General features: G+C 43.7%; 1 protein-coding gene across 1 annotated transcript in view; it reads right to left on the minus strand.

Annotated features, from left to right (window-relative positions):
• Window positions 1-17340, minus strand: part of FANCM (FA complementation group M) — a 150604-nt gene that overhangs the window by 61996 nt on the left and 71268 nt on the right. The window contains exons 7-9 of the mRNA XM_026654194.1: window positions 13912-14043; window positions 13005-13103; window positions 59-243 (exon numbers count right to left, since the gene is read on the minus strand). Coding sequence (XP_026509979.1) covers window positions 59-243; window positions 13005-13103; window positions 13912-14043 — 416 coding nt within the window. The remainder of the gene's footprint in view (window positions 1-58; window positions 244-13004; window positions 13104-13911; window positions 14044-17340) is intronic.

Consider the following 17340-nt stretch of genomic DNA (forward strand, 5'->3'; position numbering starts at 1 on the left):
AGTTTGACTACATTTATTTCAGAAGCATTTTGGCTGTAGAGCAGTGTTACATCTTTACCTCAAGCTGCTCTTTTTGTGTAAAGCCCTTCATGCTCTTTCCTGTGGCGTGGCCAACGAAGGTCATTACTCTGACAATTGGATGGTGCTGGGAAAGCATTTCAGCAATTTCTTGGACGCTGTCTCGAAACGAGGAGAAGATCATAACTCTGGTATCACTGGGTTTGCTTTCAGATGTGCTTTGATCTGTTTAAGACAAAAATAAGTCTATGAGCTAGAAAAGGATTTTATATACACAATAAATAAAAAACACAGGGCCAGATCACTCCTGCATTGGGCATGCGTAACTCCCATCACTTCAATAGGATAAGATTGTGCCCAAATGGATTCCATTTCATTTTTTGATTTACACAGTGTGCCCATCCCATTTGTGCTAGGAGCACAAAGCCATCCAAATTAACATAATGTTAAGAAAAATGACAATTACAAACTTCCCAACCTATTAAAAAACTCTCCTCATTCACTACAGAAAGGATACAGTCACTCCCTGGAACATACCAGGCAGAACTAACACTGGATCTGCTCTGGAATTTGATCCAACAGAGGGCCCTGCATTGAGAATACCTTGTCCCGAAGTCACAATTTATTATAATGTATTGCTTTATAAAGCCCAAAAGTGCACTCAGTAGATGCCTCAAAATAAAATTAAGACATGGTTGTGCAACAAAGAATCTGCAATCTAATTTCAGACCCAAATATATAATGACCAAACAAAAGAGATAACAAAAGTCAGGACGGACAGGTGAAGTAAGGATGACTTACTAGCATACTCAGGAAAGGCTAGTGCACAGCATGGCAGAGCTGAAACATGGGGTTTAAGTTATAAATCAGGATAAAAATCTTAGTTGATGAACAAATCTAGGTACTGATAGCCTTTATCAAATACTACTAGAAGTCTGCAACTTCGGCTTCCTGTGTGAGCTCTCAGCTCAATGAGTAAGGGAGCAATAAGCTACGCTGCATACCAGGACTTCCATTATGCTGTGGCAGCGTCCAGACTGCAAGTTACTGAGTGTTGTAGATTCACACCCTGGCTTGCCATGTAGACAAGCCCCTAAGAGGCAGTTGTCCTGCCACTATCTAAAAGGCTCTGCTTTACTTACCATAGGGCTATATCCTGTCCCATCTATCTCCATACAGTCACATCACCTAAAAGATTGTGTTGTCTGTATTGTTTTTTTGTTTATTTATTTTAATGCTGCAGGTAAGCTGTTCTTTTGTAGAAAGTCTAAATTTTGTTTTTAATAATTTGATAATACACCTCTACCCCGATATAACGCGACCCGATATAACGTGAATTCGGATATAACGCTGTAAAGCAGTGCTCCGGGGGGGCAGGGCTGCGCACTCCAGCGGACCAAAGCAAGTTCAATATAACACGGTTTCACCTATAACGCGGTAAGATTTTTTGGCTCCTGAGGACAGCGTTATATCGGGGTAGAGGTGTATTTTGAGATCGCAGGAACCAAGGTGAGAAAATCATAAGGGGTAGTGAGCTATGGAGAAGAGATAAACACTTTGAAAGTGAGATGTTATAAAGCACACAGTGTTTTATTCAGTAGATCAGTTATTTAGTATTTGTACTGCAGGAATGCCCATAGGCCCCAATGAAAAACTGTAGCTGAATTTTATTACGTATTTTCACAGCATCATTCTGGGGTTAAAACTGGGATTAAAGCATGGTTTGTTGATCATTTGATGGATTATTATCTGAGCTATAAGCAGTATGATTATGCAATTCTATGTACTCCTTCCAAGTACTGCAAATATGTTACCACCAGGTGACACAAAAGCCTGAGAGGTCTTAGAAAAAATCAGCATGCACACTTGATCTTTGTCTAGCTCTAGAAGGAGATCATGAATTACTGAAACTAACACTGCCTCACGGCAATACCCAGGCCTAACCGCTGTCTGAAATAGAATATGACAATTGTAAGACTATAGGTAATTTAAGAGCTCCTGTCACGGGGCGTGGGGAACACAAGGCTCTGCACCCCCGGCTTCCTGCGATTCACCATGACTCTCAGCCAGCCAGTAAAGCAGAAGGTTTATTTAGACGACAGGAACACAGTCCAAGACAGGTCTTGCAGGCACAGACAACAGGACCCCCTCGGTTAGGTCCATCTTGGGGTCCCAGGGGCACCACAGCCCCATTTGGGGAGGAGGGGGGGCCAGAGCCCCGTCTGGGCTCTCTCCACTACCAGCAAGCTCCTGAAAACTCTCCCCCAGTGTCTCCTCCCCCCCACCTTTGTTCAGTTTCCCGGCAAAAGTGTCACCTGGTCTCTAACCCCTTCCTGGGTTCTCACGTTACATGCTCAGGTATCTTCCCTCAAGGCCAGTCTCCCATCCCCCAATGCAGACCATCCCAGCCACACTCACCTGCCTTCCCAGGCCAACACTCCCCACTCAGCATTCAAAGACCACATTAAGAACAGTCCCACTTCGTCACATCTCTTCCCCCCTTCGAGACCGAACTGAGCGGGGTCACTTCAGCCAGTGACCTGGGGAAGTTCGAACATACCCACATTCCCCTGGGTGCTCCAACATCCCTCCCATTCCTTGGTGAGAACCAGGCCCTTCCAGTTTCACGCTCCTCTTTAGGTCGGGTGTGCTCGATGGCACTCGTAGTTTGCATGTGGGAAGGTTTATGTGGTCCGTGCCCTTTCCCCACCCCAATACCCCTGGGGTTCCAACTGGGCTGGGGTCTTCTCCCAGCATTCCAGTCTGGAGGTCTGTGATTTGGGCTCTCTTGGTTCAGAGCCCCCCTTTTAACCTTGGCCACCCTCTGGAAAGGCTCCTCTATGCTAGGCAAGGGTCCTAAAGCTGTTTTCCCCTTGTCCTGGGCCTTCCTCACCTTCTGAGGGGGGTCACAGGATCGGCAGTACTGTCGGACAGTAATAAAGACCCCAGGCCAGTAAAAGTTCCGTAACAGCCTCTGCTGGGTGCGCCGGATTCCCTGGTGTCCTGAGCGGGGAATGTCATGGGCCCGGCACAGCAGCTGACGACGCTACTTCTGGGGTACCACCAGCTGCCTCCTGATCCCCCCGACTCCATTTTCCCTGGGGGAACCCATTCTCGGTACAAGAACCCCTTTTCCCATAGGAACCTCTCCCCATGGTCTGTACCGCACTGAGGTCGGCCAGGTCCCTTACCTTCCGCAAGGAGGGATCTTTCTGCAGTTTGGCCTGGAACTCAGCAGCTGGGACAGGGATGGCACCTGCTCTCTCTCGCCGGCTGGGTCTGAAGCTGCAGCCTCCCTGAGCCGTGTCCCTGGGCGTTCCCTCCCCATCAGGTTAGGGTCCTGCGCCTCGGGCAAGGCACCCTCCCCAAGGTCAGAGTGCAGTGCCCCTCGCCAGCTCTGACTACGGGTCACAAACAGGGCACCCTGGGGGTTGCTTGGTTAGTCCTCCAGGTCCCCCCCCCATTAACACCTCAGTGGGCAAATGGTGGTGCACCCCCACTTCCTTGGGGTCCTCCTTGGCCCCCCACTTCAGGTGTACCCTTGCCACAGGCACCTTGAATGGAGTCCCGCCCACCCCCGTCAGGGTTAGATAGGTGTTGGGCATCACCTGATCTCGAGCTACCACCTCGGGCAGGGCCAGCGTCACCTCAGCGCCCGTGTCCCAGTATCCATTGACCTTCCTCCCATCTACTTCCAGGGGAACAAGACACTCGCTCCGTAGGGACCGCCCCGCGTCCACCCTGTAAACGGAGAACCTGGTGTCCGGAGCATCCAGCCCCCAAGAGGAGCTGGCCTGGGGCCCTCCTCCCTCCTGAGCCATTGGGAAACTGTCAGCCCCCCTTGCCTGGGCCATCTTCCCCTCGTCTGGTTGGGTCTCTACCCAGTTGACCCTCTGTGGGTTCGGTCTGCTCAGTCTGTCCCTGAGCTTGGGGCACTGGGTCCATATGTGGCCTCTCTGGCCACAGTAATAGCAGCCCATGTCCCGTGGGTCTCCTCGAGCCGGTCGGTTGGTCCTGACGCTGGGTGTTCCCCTTGGGAGGGGGTTCTCCATGTTTCCCCTTTGGGAGGTCCCTGGGTCACTCTCTTCGTGCATCGTGGCGGGCCTGTTCCTTTGGGACTCCTCCCTGTTATACCTTGCCCGACTGTTCACAAACTCGTCGGCTAGCTAGCCCACGTGCTGCGGGTTCTCTGGTTTTTGGTCCATCAACCATCGCCTCAGGTCGGATGGGCACTGCTCATACAGGTGCTCCAGTACGAATAGGTCAAGCAGGTCCTCTTTAGTTTGGGCCCCAGTTGTCCACTTGCGGGCATACCCCTGCATCCAGTTGGCCAGTTGCAAGTAGGTGACCTCACGGGTTTTATGCTGACTCAGGAACCTTTTCCAGTACATCTCAGGAGTCAGCCCAAACTCGCGGAGCAGGGCCTTTTTGAACAGTTCGTAGTCCCCTGTGTGACGTTGTGCAGTCTATATGGTTTTATAAAAACTTGATAATAAGTCAATATAATGTAACTGGGATAGTTTTAGAGAAAACAAGTGAATGTAACGTCACTGGGATATGCTTCATGCAAAAGGTCTCTTGTAAGGTATCATTACAAAGCTTATAATCTACTGAGTGTGATCACCTGATTTGTATAAATGTACCACTCTTGTATCTAAAACTAGAAATATAAAATGTAACTCTGAGGGCCTATTGTAATTATGTAAAGTGTGGGCCATTAATGATGGTTTGGAATCTTGATGACTCCCATTGTCTGCAGATGGCTGTTTACCTGTGAGTCTTCCTGTATATGTGTGTGCTGGCAAGTGAGTAATGAAGTCTTGCAGTGACATGTGATCATGTCACCTGAACTGGAATCCATCTTTAACCTGGTGCTTTTCCAGTGGGGGGGAGGAGGAGGGGTAGGGTGGAAACCCAGAGGGACAAAGGGTTCCCGCCTTATGCAAAAGATATATAAAGGGGTGGAACAGAAGAGAGAGGGAGAGGAGCCATCATGAAGAATACCCTAGCTACCACCTGAGCTGGAACAAGAGCTGTACCAGGGGAAAGAATTGTGCCCAGGCCTGGAAGGTGTCCAGTCTGAGAAAAACTTACTGAAGCATCTCTGAGGGTGAGATTATCTGTATTTAGTTTGATTAGACATAGATTTGCGCATTTTATTTTATTTTGCTTGGTGACTTACTTTGTTCTGTCTGTTACTACTAACCCTAACCCTTCCCAGGCCAACACTCCCCACTAGGCATTCAAAGACCACATTAAGAACAGTCCCAGTTCGTCACAGCTCCTTTATCACAAACTTCTAACATCTTCCGCCCTCCAAAAGAAAAAAAGATAGACATAAACATGTAAATAACTGGCAAGACTGACTGTATGAAGAGATGGTTTCTTGTGAATAGGCATAACACTCATTTGTTGGAGAGCTGCCGAGATCCACCTATGTTTCCATGCTGTGCCTGTTACTCTAGTATCTGAGTGCCTCCTGAAGTTAGAATTTAATATAGATATATTTCACAAAGGTCTCTCTCTCTCTCACTTCAACCAACAGAAACTGCATTTTATTTATTTTTCTTTTAGTTGTGTGTGCCTGGTGTGTTTGTGTGCAGTGACATTTTCTGCAAGGTCATCAGTATATCGATGAATGGTATTGTTTGACATAGGAATGGTTTCAGGGCCGTGCCTGCTCGTTCCCCAGTCATAATTCTACACGTCTATTGCTGCTGGAAGTAAAAGTGTCTCAGCAATGGTGTGTGCATGTTTGCATTTTTCAATTCGCCTAGCTACAACATAAGATGCTCGTAAGGCTTTTTGGGTAACAGCTGCTTCTTTAGACATTACTTTTTTGCTGCTTTTAATTCTTCACGTTTCTGAAGGAAAATATTGTTGGGCTCTTTTTTACAAATTCCAGATGTCTGGTTTCTAAATGTCTGTGTAGTTTCCTTGGCCTCATACTTTCATTTACTAACATTTTAAAACAAATGACACATTGGGGCTGTGGACTTTCTGCAGTAATATTGAGACACAAAAAATCCAAGCATAATGTAACTATAATTGGATTATCTGCTTTTCTTCCTTTTCTATTTAACTTATTAAAATCATCATCTTCAGCCAAACGTTTGCCACATGTAGGTTTAGCACGTGGTAAAAATTGTTCCAGTATAAGGATGAGACCCTGTCTCTCCCTCAGCCCCTTTTCCCTAACTGCGAGTGCTGCTGCTGCAACGTGGCTAGCACTGGGAGGCTCTCTTTGCCTCTGCTTCAGCAGGGGTCTTTCAGCTGATAGGCCTCTCTGTGAAAGGACACCTCGACAAGCAGAGGCACTCAACCCCTGCAGCAACAGGAGCATCAGACACAGACCCACAGATAAGACACAGGTGATTTTTAAGCCCAGTTTAATAGTCTCTTAATTAAAAGCAAACAAAAAATTGAGATATCAATTAAAAACCTTTTCCCAACAATCGTGGCTCCCCTATGAACCATTTATGGCTCTCCAAGGGAGCCACGAGTTATAGTTTAGTACTGATGTAACAGATGCAAAGGTGGAAAGACGGGTTTTCTTTATTTCTTCCACAGAGAGGGCATAGGCTTACAAAAATTCCTTCTGTTGGATGCGGTCTGCGCCTGCCTATAAATTCTCTTCCTCTGACTCCTGTCACAGATTGCAGAAAACCGGGGAGATCTGTTGGGAAGGATGTCACTTTGGTGTCAGTGTCAATCACTGTGGTTATGGAATAGTCGCAGTGACTCACTTAGTTTTTGGTGACGCAGAGTTACATGCAATGATGCTTTGGAATTTTACTGGATCCGGGAGCTTCTGGGGGCGGACTAGTGCGATTGCTTCTTGTCTGCAGGAGGGAGATCACCAGAAGGTGTTTCTTGTATTACCTGTATTTAATTAGAGTCTGAAAATCTAGTGCAGAGTGTGACTGGCTGCATGTGTGTAGATCCAGAGATTACTTGGAAGAAATCAAGGGTACAAAGGATAAAAGTGGTGGTTTTGGGCCACTGCAGTGTCAACCCAGTGTTTAAATATACGTGGACAACAAACCTTGGAAACAGCATCACTATTTCATACAGTATCTCAGTCGACTCCTTTTCAAAAATCTATAGATTAGCAGGATGCCTATGTTGCTAGATTCACGGAGTAGGCTGGTGCCCTGTGTTGATTTTCTGATGACGACACTGTGAATAATAAAGGGCTTCCTGATCTCTGACCTTGCGTTGATCAACAGGAGAACTACGCTATGGTGTTTGCCTTTGTTATAAGCATGTGCAAAGCTGCTGTTCCATGTTTTAATTTGACAAGTGCCTCCTGAACTGCTTTCTGGATGCTGGTTTACACTTCCTGTGGCTGTTCCTTCCAGGAAAGACTTGGACTGAGGAGAAGTGGTGGATGTATGTTGTGATGGATCAATGATACTGATGATGCCTAAGATAGCCAGCATATGAATGGCAAACATGGTACAGTAACTTACCCTCTGTATTACAAAAGACTGCTTAATAATTTATGTGTACATTTTAATTTTGCATTGTAACTGTAAAATTGTTAATCTCTTGCTTAGAATTGATGCCCAGAACACACTATTCACCCACAAGGTTCAGAAATCTTGGTCCATACTTAAATATTAGAAATCTCAAACATTTGAACTGAATTGAATATTAATTGCTTTTAAGTATCAGAGGGGTAGCCGTGTTAGTCTGGATCAGTAAAAAGCAACAGAGAGTCCTATGGCACCTTTAAGACTAACAGATGTATTGGAGCCTAAGCTTTCATAGGTGAATACCCACTTCGTCAGATGCAGTGGGTATTCACCCACGAAAGCTTATGCTCCAATACATCTGTTAGTCTTAAAGGTGCCACAGAACTCTCAATTGCTTTTAAGAGTTCTGGCAAGCCTTCCTGCTTGTGATCCGAAGTAGCCAGGATTTACTGATTTCAGGACACATTGCAGGGCCAACATGTTACAACCTATGAATCTTCAAAGGTCAAGTGAAAGGCCAGAAAGGACCATATTATGATCATCTAATATGATCATCTAATAAGTTCTGTCTGAGCTAAAACATCTCCCTTAGAAAGATGTCCAGTGTTAATTAAAGATCTTAACTAATGAAGAATCTACCGCATCCTTAGGTAAGTTATTACAATGAATTACTCTCACTGTGAAAAGTGTGCGCCTTATTTCTAATCTGATTTTGTCTAGTTTTAGCCATTGGCTCTCATTATGCCTTTTTCTGCTAAATTAAATAACTGTCTACTATCAGAAATCTTTTCCCCTTGTAGGTACTTGTAGACCATGATCAGTCAGCTCTTAACCTTTTTCTTGGATAAATTAAACGTATTGGAGCTTCTTTAGTCTCTCCCTAGTTTTCCAGACCTCAAATAATTTCTGTAGCTCTCTTCTGAAGTCTTTCTAATTTTTCAACATCCCCTTTGAAGCATGGAAACCAGAACTGAACACAGTATTCCAGTAGGTATGCAGAACTAATAATCTCCCCTTCTCCTACTTGATATTCCCTGGCTTAAGCATCTGAAGATTTTGTTCATCCTCTTAGCTCAGACAAGTAGGAGATGAGAAGATGAATGGCTGTGTTAACATTAATTATGAGCTGCTGCTTGGTAGATGAGCTGAGCTGATTAAACTTTACTGGATTTGGAAATTTAACATAATTGACACGGTACTCAGAGCACATAGCCAGGCACTTTTTATGTTATAAAAAAGGAAAGATTATTTAGCACTACAAACAGCTACTATTGCAGAAAACTGGAAGGTGGCTAATGTTGCACACTCAATTGTAAAAAAAATTTGCTTCTCTTTTTCCATTTGGTTACATGGAAAAAAAAACAAATCTACAATTTTTTACTTTGTAGGAAGTTTCAATAAAATGTTTTCCAGACCTAGACATAAAAAATGAACAATAAGATCTTTATAACTGAATAAATAATAATAAGTAGCAACATAGCTCCAGTAAAATTTCTGCAGTCTCTGAAACCTCAACTGTCAACACAAGCCTCTTACTTCTATGGTTATTTGGACAAATTATTTCATGTATTATTGTGCTAAGCATACACCAAAAGCATCAAGCTTTTTTATCTAAAATGGGAAAATTAGTGTTTTACTGACAAAATTATTTTTGTGCTTTTGGCAAAAATTCAATGCCGTGACAGTAGAAAGATCTATAAATCAATGAATGCATATCCGGCAAGAAGGAACTGAGGGTGGGGGGAATCGGCAGTGCCCTATATACCGCGGCATGGGCACGCCACTCCAGGGGGCGCCAGAGCCGGTCCCCTACGGATTCTGCTGAGGGAAAAACTTCTGGCACCGGTGCATGTGGTGAGCACATACACCTAAGTTGAATGGACATGAGCAATCACTCGAAGAAGAACCAATCAATTTGGAGAGAGCACTGTTCTTCTGGAACTATTTACCACACATACATCGTCCATCACACTCATAAGTACATGCATATTACATAATATAAATCGCTCTCTATATATCCATTCTGTACTTAAAGAATAAGTGATATAAATTTGAAAAGAATACACTGTACTCTTCATATATAATAAGAGGTTAAATTCCTGCTTTAAGTATAAAATTTAGTTTAACCTTACTGTGAAGCCATGGCCAGTACCTCCATATATAAATGACATGTATACATACTCATTGTGACCGAATATACCCCTACCACACTATTGTAATAATATTTTCACAAAGAATAACTTGTAAGACATCATTTGAAAACTTAATTTGCTGGTCAGTATTGTCTGATAAAGTATGTGTGGCAGGATTCTACCCTAGTATATCCCATTCATGTAATATGACATGATTCCATGTGACCAGAGAGATGAGATCAACTTGCCAAGCTGGCCTACCTTAAATTTGTTTCTTCTCGCATTCCCTAATTTTAGGATTCCTCCAATTGTTCTTTTCAAATCAATGGTTTAGGCACTAAAAACTGTTTTATTTTCAAACATTTAACTTATGCTTCCTGATGCCAGTGCATATAAAATATATGGAGTAGGACTGAGGGGGAAGAGAGGCTGTTTTTGGTGTCAAATTCTCAATGCTGCAAGCACTGATTGCGCTACAAAAAGAAGTCTGAGAAATTCTGAAATTAAGACTGGAATCACTTTTTAAAAGTCAGACTTTTAAAGCCTAATTAACTTGATACAGTTGAATCATTTAACCTTATCTGAAAGTGCTCTTTTCTCTTTAGCATCAATTAAACTATTATAACAAAATAAACATTTGCATTATTTAAAGCACAAATATATGCACTGATTATCTGAGGTGACTTTTATGGCTTTTCACAGAATCCCAAGTTAGAAATGTCAAGCGTTGTATCCTTGAACTCCATAATGAAGAGTGATACACCTTTTCCTCCCTATTAACTGAAGTTTTCAGTGGAAGAGCTCTTCCAATTCTTCTTCCCAAGGAAGGAACTTTTGCATAATTAAAATATGAATTTTAATTTTCTAAAAAATTTTAACAGCACACAAAATAAACCCTATAAATCACACTAAAGTGAATCAAGTAAAAATACTACAAAGAAACAGAAAACTCAAACACATTAATAACATATCAAGTATATGAGGATTTTGTTTATTTTTAATCCAACTCATTCTTGAAATTTCACATTTTGCCTTTAGTTATGTAGAAGTCAAGAGCTTTGTTCCAAGTTCTCTGCCACTCAGGAAGATGACATTGCATCAGTTCTTGTTTACACTTTAAATGTTCCCTGCACAACCATACTAACAAGATTTTTTTTTAATGAAAGCATAGCTTCAGGGGCATAATTCTGCAGAGGGAGTTGGATTCCACAGCCTGTTCTGTGGCTATGAAATCCTGGAACAAATGAGACCCCAGTAATAAAACTAAAATGTTTATCATCGTTTTAACATTTGGTTAGAGTTGTGCAAGAATTTATAGTAAAATAAGGTTAATGAAACCTATAAGGACATTTCACTTAATTAACTGTATGATGGCAACTTGTTTTTTCAGTGATTGCAACGGGGTCCACTCACTACTCTGGCACCTCCTCAGCCTGTCTTGGGAATTAGCTCTGTGGTTGAGTGCGCCCCCTTTGGGGGATGCATTGCCGCCGTAACTCCTGCTCTTGGACCCACGTCTCTCCAAGGACCACAGCGTCCTCTTCAGTGATACAGCCCTCCAGCTGTGCCACACAGTGCGCTCCCCCCTGCCAGGGGACCTGCAGTGGGAGATGAATCCCTGGCAGGTCTACGGCCATCACTGCTGCATCCTCCCTGACAGTCTCTGACCCAACCTGGCTCTGGGAACCCCTTTCCTATCCCGCTTCCTCCTAAGGGGGCAGTGCCTTTTTATATGGCCGCCCTCATGGCACCAAAAGCAAATTCCTTGCCTCTTCTTGACTACGGGCCCCCCATAGTCCTTCCCTTGTTCAGCCCCTTCCCTTAAGCTAGCCTTGACCCTGCAACTTATGTAAGGACATTCCCTCTGCAGGTGCCCCACAGGCCCAATCTGCCCATCCCCTCCTTGTTCTCCTCACAGAGGAGATTCTCTTGGGCTCTCGCTCCTTCCCGCTCTCTGGTTGAGGCTTCAGTCCCCATCCCAGTAAGGGCACTCTCTTTTCCAGTGTCCTTGACACTCACAGGCATGACAATCAGTTAGCCCAGCCACCGGCCTCCTGGCCCTGGTGCCTAGCTTCTCCTCACGCTCTCTGCGGCTTCTATTAAACTCTCTCCACAGGAGCTTTACGGGGCCTGCTGTTCTTTAACCAGCTGCCCCAGATAAGTCTGGAGGTAGCACTTGGGCCTTCCATTGCTTCTGTTGATTCTCCAGGATTTCCTGTAGCAGGGTCTCGAGCCTTCTCTGCTGTCAATCCCTTTCTGCCTGGGTACTGACCCTAGGGTCCAGCCTGGGATGGCGCAAGAACCCTCCACAAAGAAGCCCTCTGCATACTCCGGATCCATCGTCCCCACCTTCAATATCTGTCCTTTAGTCTCTCAAACCCCCTTGTACCTGGGCAGTCGTCCCCACAGTCCTCTATCCTCCCCTTGTATCAGGGGTGACTGTGTGCACGCATTTTCCACCATGTGCAACGTGCTCCACTCACCACTCTGGCGCCGCCTCAGCATGTCTTGGAAATAAGCTCTGTGGTTGAGTGCACCCTCTTCGGGTGGTGCATTGCCGCCGTGACTCCCACTCTTGGACCCACGTCTCTCCAAGGACCGCAGCGTCCTCTTCAGTGATAAAGCCCTCCAGCTGTGCCACACAGTGCGCTCCCCCCTGCCAGGGGACCTGCAGTCTGCTGTTCAGCCACTTCCCACCAGTGGCAAACTGCAGTCCACAGTCTAGCCACTTCCCACGTGGCTCCAGCACCCTCTTTACCGTTGTATCAGGGCCTCAGTCTGTAACTCCCCGGCAGGCAGCCAGGAGCGGTCTCTGGCTTCCTCAGCCCCTGTTTTCAGCACTGCTCTGTCCAGGGTGCTGGCAGTTCTCTTGGCCCTTCATGGACACAGTCCTTCCTCCCTGGGCTCCCAGCAGAGAACTGCCTTGCAGCTCTCTTTTTATATGGGCCTGCTTGGCCCTGATTGGCTGCCTCTGGCGCAGCCTCCCTAGGGCTGCTTTTAACCCCTTTTATTCTAATGAGGGGCAGCTGCCCCATCACAGAGATATTTTTTCAAGTGGATAAAATAAAAATACCTAGCAAAATATGCAAGAGTTTCAATCAATTAAAGAATAAGAACATAAGAATGGTCATACTGGGTCAGACCAATGGTCCATCTAGCCCAGTATCCTGTCTTCTGACAGAGGCCAATGCCAGGTACTTCAGAGGGAATGAACAGAACAGGTAATCATCAAGTGATCCATCCCCTGTTGCTCATTCCCAGCTTCTGGCAAAGAGAGGCTAGGGACACTTCAATTAAATGAAACAATTAAGGAAGAATATTATGGATTCATACCCAGATAGTGCGATTAGATTACATTTTGGAGACTAACATTTACCTGTATATCCCTTCCAGGATTTGAAGTGTTCTACTACGACTTCTTCTAATTTCTTTAATTTTGGATGACTGTAGATGATTTTATTTTTATTTGTAGGTCCTGTAAATCAAATAAGGTCATTTTTAAAAATATACTTATGTGTGTCTTTATCTGGAGTAAGTACAGAAGAGGTTCTGTGAACCTTGTTTTCTTATTCTACTTCTCTCTTCCAAGTCTGACAAGCACCAATTCCCAACATTTCCAATCTAATTACAATAACTATCTAAGACATGAACCTCAGGAAACTCATTACTGCAATGCATGTTTGTTAAACCCAGTTTTTCAAGACTTGCACATTACTTTTATTCTGGTCAAATTAAAAAAGTATTGCACAAGGCTAGTTAAGAGATTATAATAATAATTTATAGTTAATTCTAACTGAACTTCAACACTTCAGACCTACAAAACTGTGATTTGAAGGCAGATGAAATTGCTTATATAGAACACATAAAAGCTGCAATGTAACTACACCTCTACCTCGATATAATGCTGTCCTCGGGAGCCAAAAAATCTTACCGCGTTATAGGTGAATCCGCGTTATATTGAACTTGCTTTGATCCACCGGAGTGCGCAGCCCCTCCCCCCGGAGCACTGCTTTACCACGTTATATCAGAATTCATGTTATATCGGGTAGCGTTACATCGGAGTAGAGGTGTACCATCGAGTTTTGTGCTACCTTAACCTTAAAGCGCACTATGAAAGAGAGGCATTACACTGAATATCAGACTTATTTTGCATCAAGAATCGTCAGCAGCTAGGCTTTATGTTGAACAGAGCGTTTGTCAGGTTTAAATTCTGAGGGGAGAAAATGATCTTCTAGAAAAAAAGTCAGGAAGCAAATATGCTGACTTCAAAGGTAAACACTGACCTGTTCTATTGTTGTAAAGAAGATTTCCATTTGCTGAAGTCACAGACGTGTCTGAAAACATGGTTTCAAGTTGCCGATACAATTTCATGAAGTCCTCATTCCGGCTAAGTTCATTCCTGGCACGAGTCAAGCCTTTATAAAAAGATAAAATAGTTTAATATTCAATCTCTTGAGTAATCTTAAAGATTTGGTGTTTTGCTACATATAACTTGAATTTAATTTAGAATCAATTCCACATTTCCTTAACTGAAATACAAATAGAATTTTCTGAAGAAGCTAAAGTTATTATGGAAAGGCTTATGTAATTGGGAGTCAATATTATTTCAGGGAGTGTTAGCGTGTACATACGAGGATTAAATGCACATAACAGAAGTCTACATCCTGTTCAGGCAAATTAAAAATTATTATTAAAGAAGTCTTAAGCTTGTCCTTTTCACCAACGGAAGTTGGTCCAACAAAAGATATACCTCACTCACCTTGTCTCTTTAATATCATCCAGTTTATATTAGGAAACTGGACAGCTGTTGAAGATGCTTTCTGCACTCAGAGGGACCCACAGCTGAAAACAGTTGAGCTACTAGTGTAAGCAGGACAGTGTTACGTGTCTTCTTGAATGTTTCTGTAACAGTGCAGAAAAAAGGTTTGTCCTGGTTACCCTAACAGCTGAACTATTGCCAGCACTGGTTCAAAGGAATCCGTTGTGACTGAGGATGTTGTCTGTAATCAACTTCCCATTGTAAAAAGGGTTTAAGGGAGCAGTGAAACTGAAGAACTCTTTTTATTTATTAAAAATAATGAATGCGTACTCCAGTGCATGCATCTACTAATACAATAGTATTATCCAAAAATGTCAAAGTAAGCATGTATGAAAGCAGTACATTGTAAAAATACCAACGCATGAATGTCACAAGACACTAGCATACACATTACTATTCGCTAATTGTTTCTATGATCTCAGGCATTCTGTTAGGTTTTTTTTTTTTTAATTAGTATCAAACTTCACTCTCAGGCAGCAGTAATAGCAGTCACCAATAACTCATTTAGTAATTTTGTAGCTTGCATTCAACCATCCAGAAGCGCTAATGGTATCATTAATACAAGATTCATCAATTCATCAAGACTTGAGCAATAAAATGGTAAGAATCAAGATGCTTGGTCTACCCTACAAACTTGCATCGGCACAGCTGCACTGATGGAGCTGCGCCACTGTAGCACTTCTGGTGAAGACACTGTAAGCCAACAGGATAGAGCTCCTGTCGGCTTAACAACTCCACATCTGCGAGAAGCCGTAGCTATATCAATGGGAGAAGCTCTCCTGCTGACATAGAGCTGTCTACACAGAGAGTTAAGATCGGTATAACGACATTATTCACTCCCCAGACTGATGTAGTTATTCCGAAGTAAGTGTGTAGTGTAGACCTGGCCAGATTCATATTAGTTTCTTTCTAAATTAATAAGGATACGTGTATATTGCATTGGAAATCCAGGGGCAGACTCAGATGTGAGCCCAACCCCGCTACCATCCACACACAAATCTTTCTGACTTGGGTCAGCAAGCACTCAGGGCCTGGTTTCTTGGATCCATCTGGGGAGCGTGTAGAGGGATCCAAGCCCTAGTCCTGTCATTTTGCAGTGTGGATGCAGTTCAAGCCACAAACTCAAGTCAGAAGGTCTGTAGTGCAGTATAGACACGCTAGCATGGTTGAGAGACCCGGGTCCCACAACTGTAGACACAGGTTTACAATACAACGTGGACGCTCAAGCATGGGCTTGGAAATACCAACTCCACAAGCGCAGGTCCCACAGACCAGGGTTTACAACACAGTGTAGACATATCCTAAGTGGTTAAAATATATTGTGTATCTTACTCTATGCGTCTGTTTGTTCCCTGATCCCTTTCTAGATAAGTGGTTCTCAGCCTTTTCCATACCAGGGCCCCATGTTACAAAAGGAAGTTTATGGACCAACATTCCTTTCCATCTAGCCACAAAGAAAGGGTGGGTGGCAGTGACCCATGGTTGAGAAAGAGGTTACTCGCCAGTAACTGTTATTGCTTGAGAGTGACACCCCTGCACACTCACACTTCTGTGGCTGACATCTTCTGGCATGGAGCTGCACAATCGTCTTGAGAGCCATTTTGCCCCTTGAGGAGAATTCTAAAGGTTCCAACCACCCCTCAGTTCCTTGCCTAATTTTGGCATTATTGACCTGAGACTCAAAAGAAGTGGAGGAGAGTTGGTGAGGAGTGGGAATATGCAGAGGCGACATGCTTGAAGAACTGTTACTGGTAAATAATCTCTTTTCGAGTGGCTCTGCATTGTCCCATTTGTGGGAGATTAGTGAACAGTACCTCTCAGAAAATGGGATGAGCAGTTCTAGGTGAACAAGGACTTAAAAATGAACATCACCTTTGGATGACAGATCAAGAGAGTATTAGAAGTGCCCACAATCTTGCTCTCCCAGATCAGACCTCATTGAATCACAACAATTTTTTTGCTTTAAGAGCATACAGTTTTTCAAGTAACGGTTTTGCAATTTCTATTAAAAAAAAACAAAACAAAACACTAGGAAGAAGGCCTGTAATATGAGTGCTGTGTTCAGATTAGTTAATACCTTTTGATATAGCCAGGTAATTGTACATGGGCAAGTCATAACAAGGGCATAAATGAGACTTGGAAAAATACAGACAGGTTAGTGGCCTGTACAAGATGGAAACAGATGGCTTGAGACTGAAAATGGGCATGAGGACACTGACCAAATCACATTTCTCATATGCTCTACAGTTTAGGGAGTATTTGCCATCTAGCCTCTATCTAACTAAGTCTGTGGGCTGAAACTATGACTATGAGGAATGCCTTCTTCACAGATATCTGCTGTATGGTACAGATGATACTCTGACAAACCAGAGGTCCCCAAGAGCTTTGTGAAACAAGACTCCAATCCCAAAAGCAAAAAAAGAGTTACATGAAGCAGAGGAAATATCCCAAGACAGCTACATCCACATCATGATGCTCACAGCACAACCACAAGTGTTGCTAGGAACAAATCAAGTTTCCTTTGGTGTAGCCATCAAAGCAAAGCAATTACCTCAAGCAACCTGAAGAGCCTCGGATCAACCCATCCATAATATATGTCATAGTAAGGTGAGCAAGGGCTGTTTCCCCTAGATTGCGAGGGTAAAAACTGAAATCACAACCCATGTAGCCTAAATGAACTCAAAACAGTTCTGAATGTTCAAAACGTAAGTGATGGCAGTGTTAAAAGCAAGAGGTTTGTTTGGTCCAAAGTTCCTGCTTTTTGATAGGATCCACTAGACTTTTGGAGAGGATCTGAACAATCCAGAAGTCAGAGTGTGTCAACCACAGGAAACTCAGGCTCTAACAGATTTTTTTACTCAATCTGAAATCAAAGATCCAGTGAATTGAGAAA

The sequence above is a fragment of the Terrapene carolina genome, unplaced genomic scaffold (genome assembly GCF_002925995.2).
Source record: "Terrapene carolina triunguis isolate 2854851 unplaced genomic scaffold, T_m_triunguis-2.0 Scaffold189, whole genome shotgun sequence".
In the NCBI taxonomy this organism is placed as follows: Eukaryota; Metazoa; Chordata; order Testudines; family Emydidae; genus Terrapene; species Terrapene triunguis.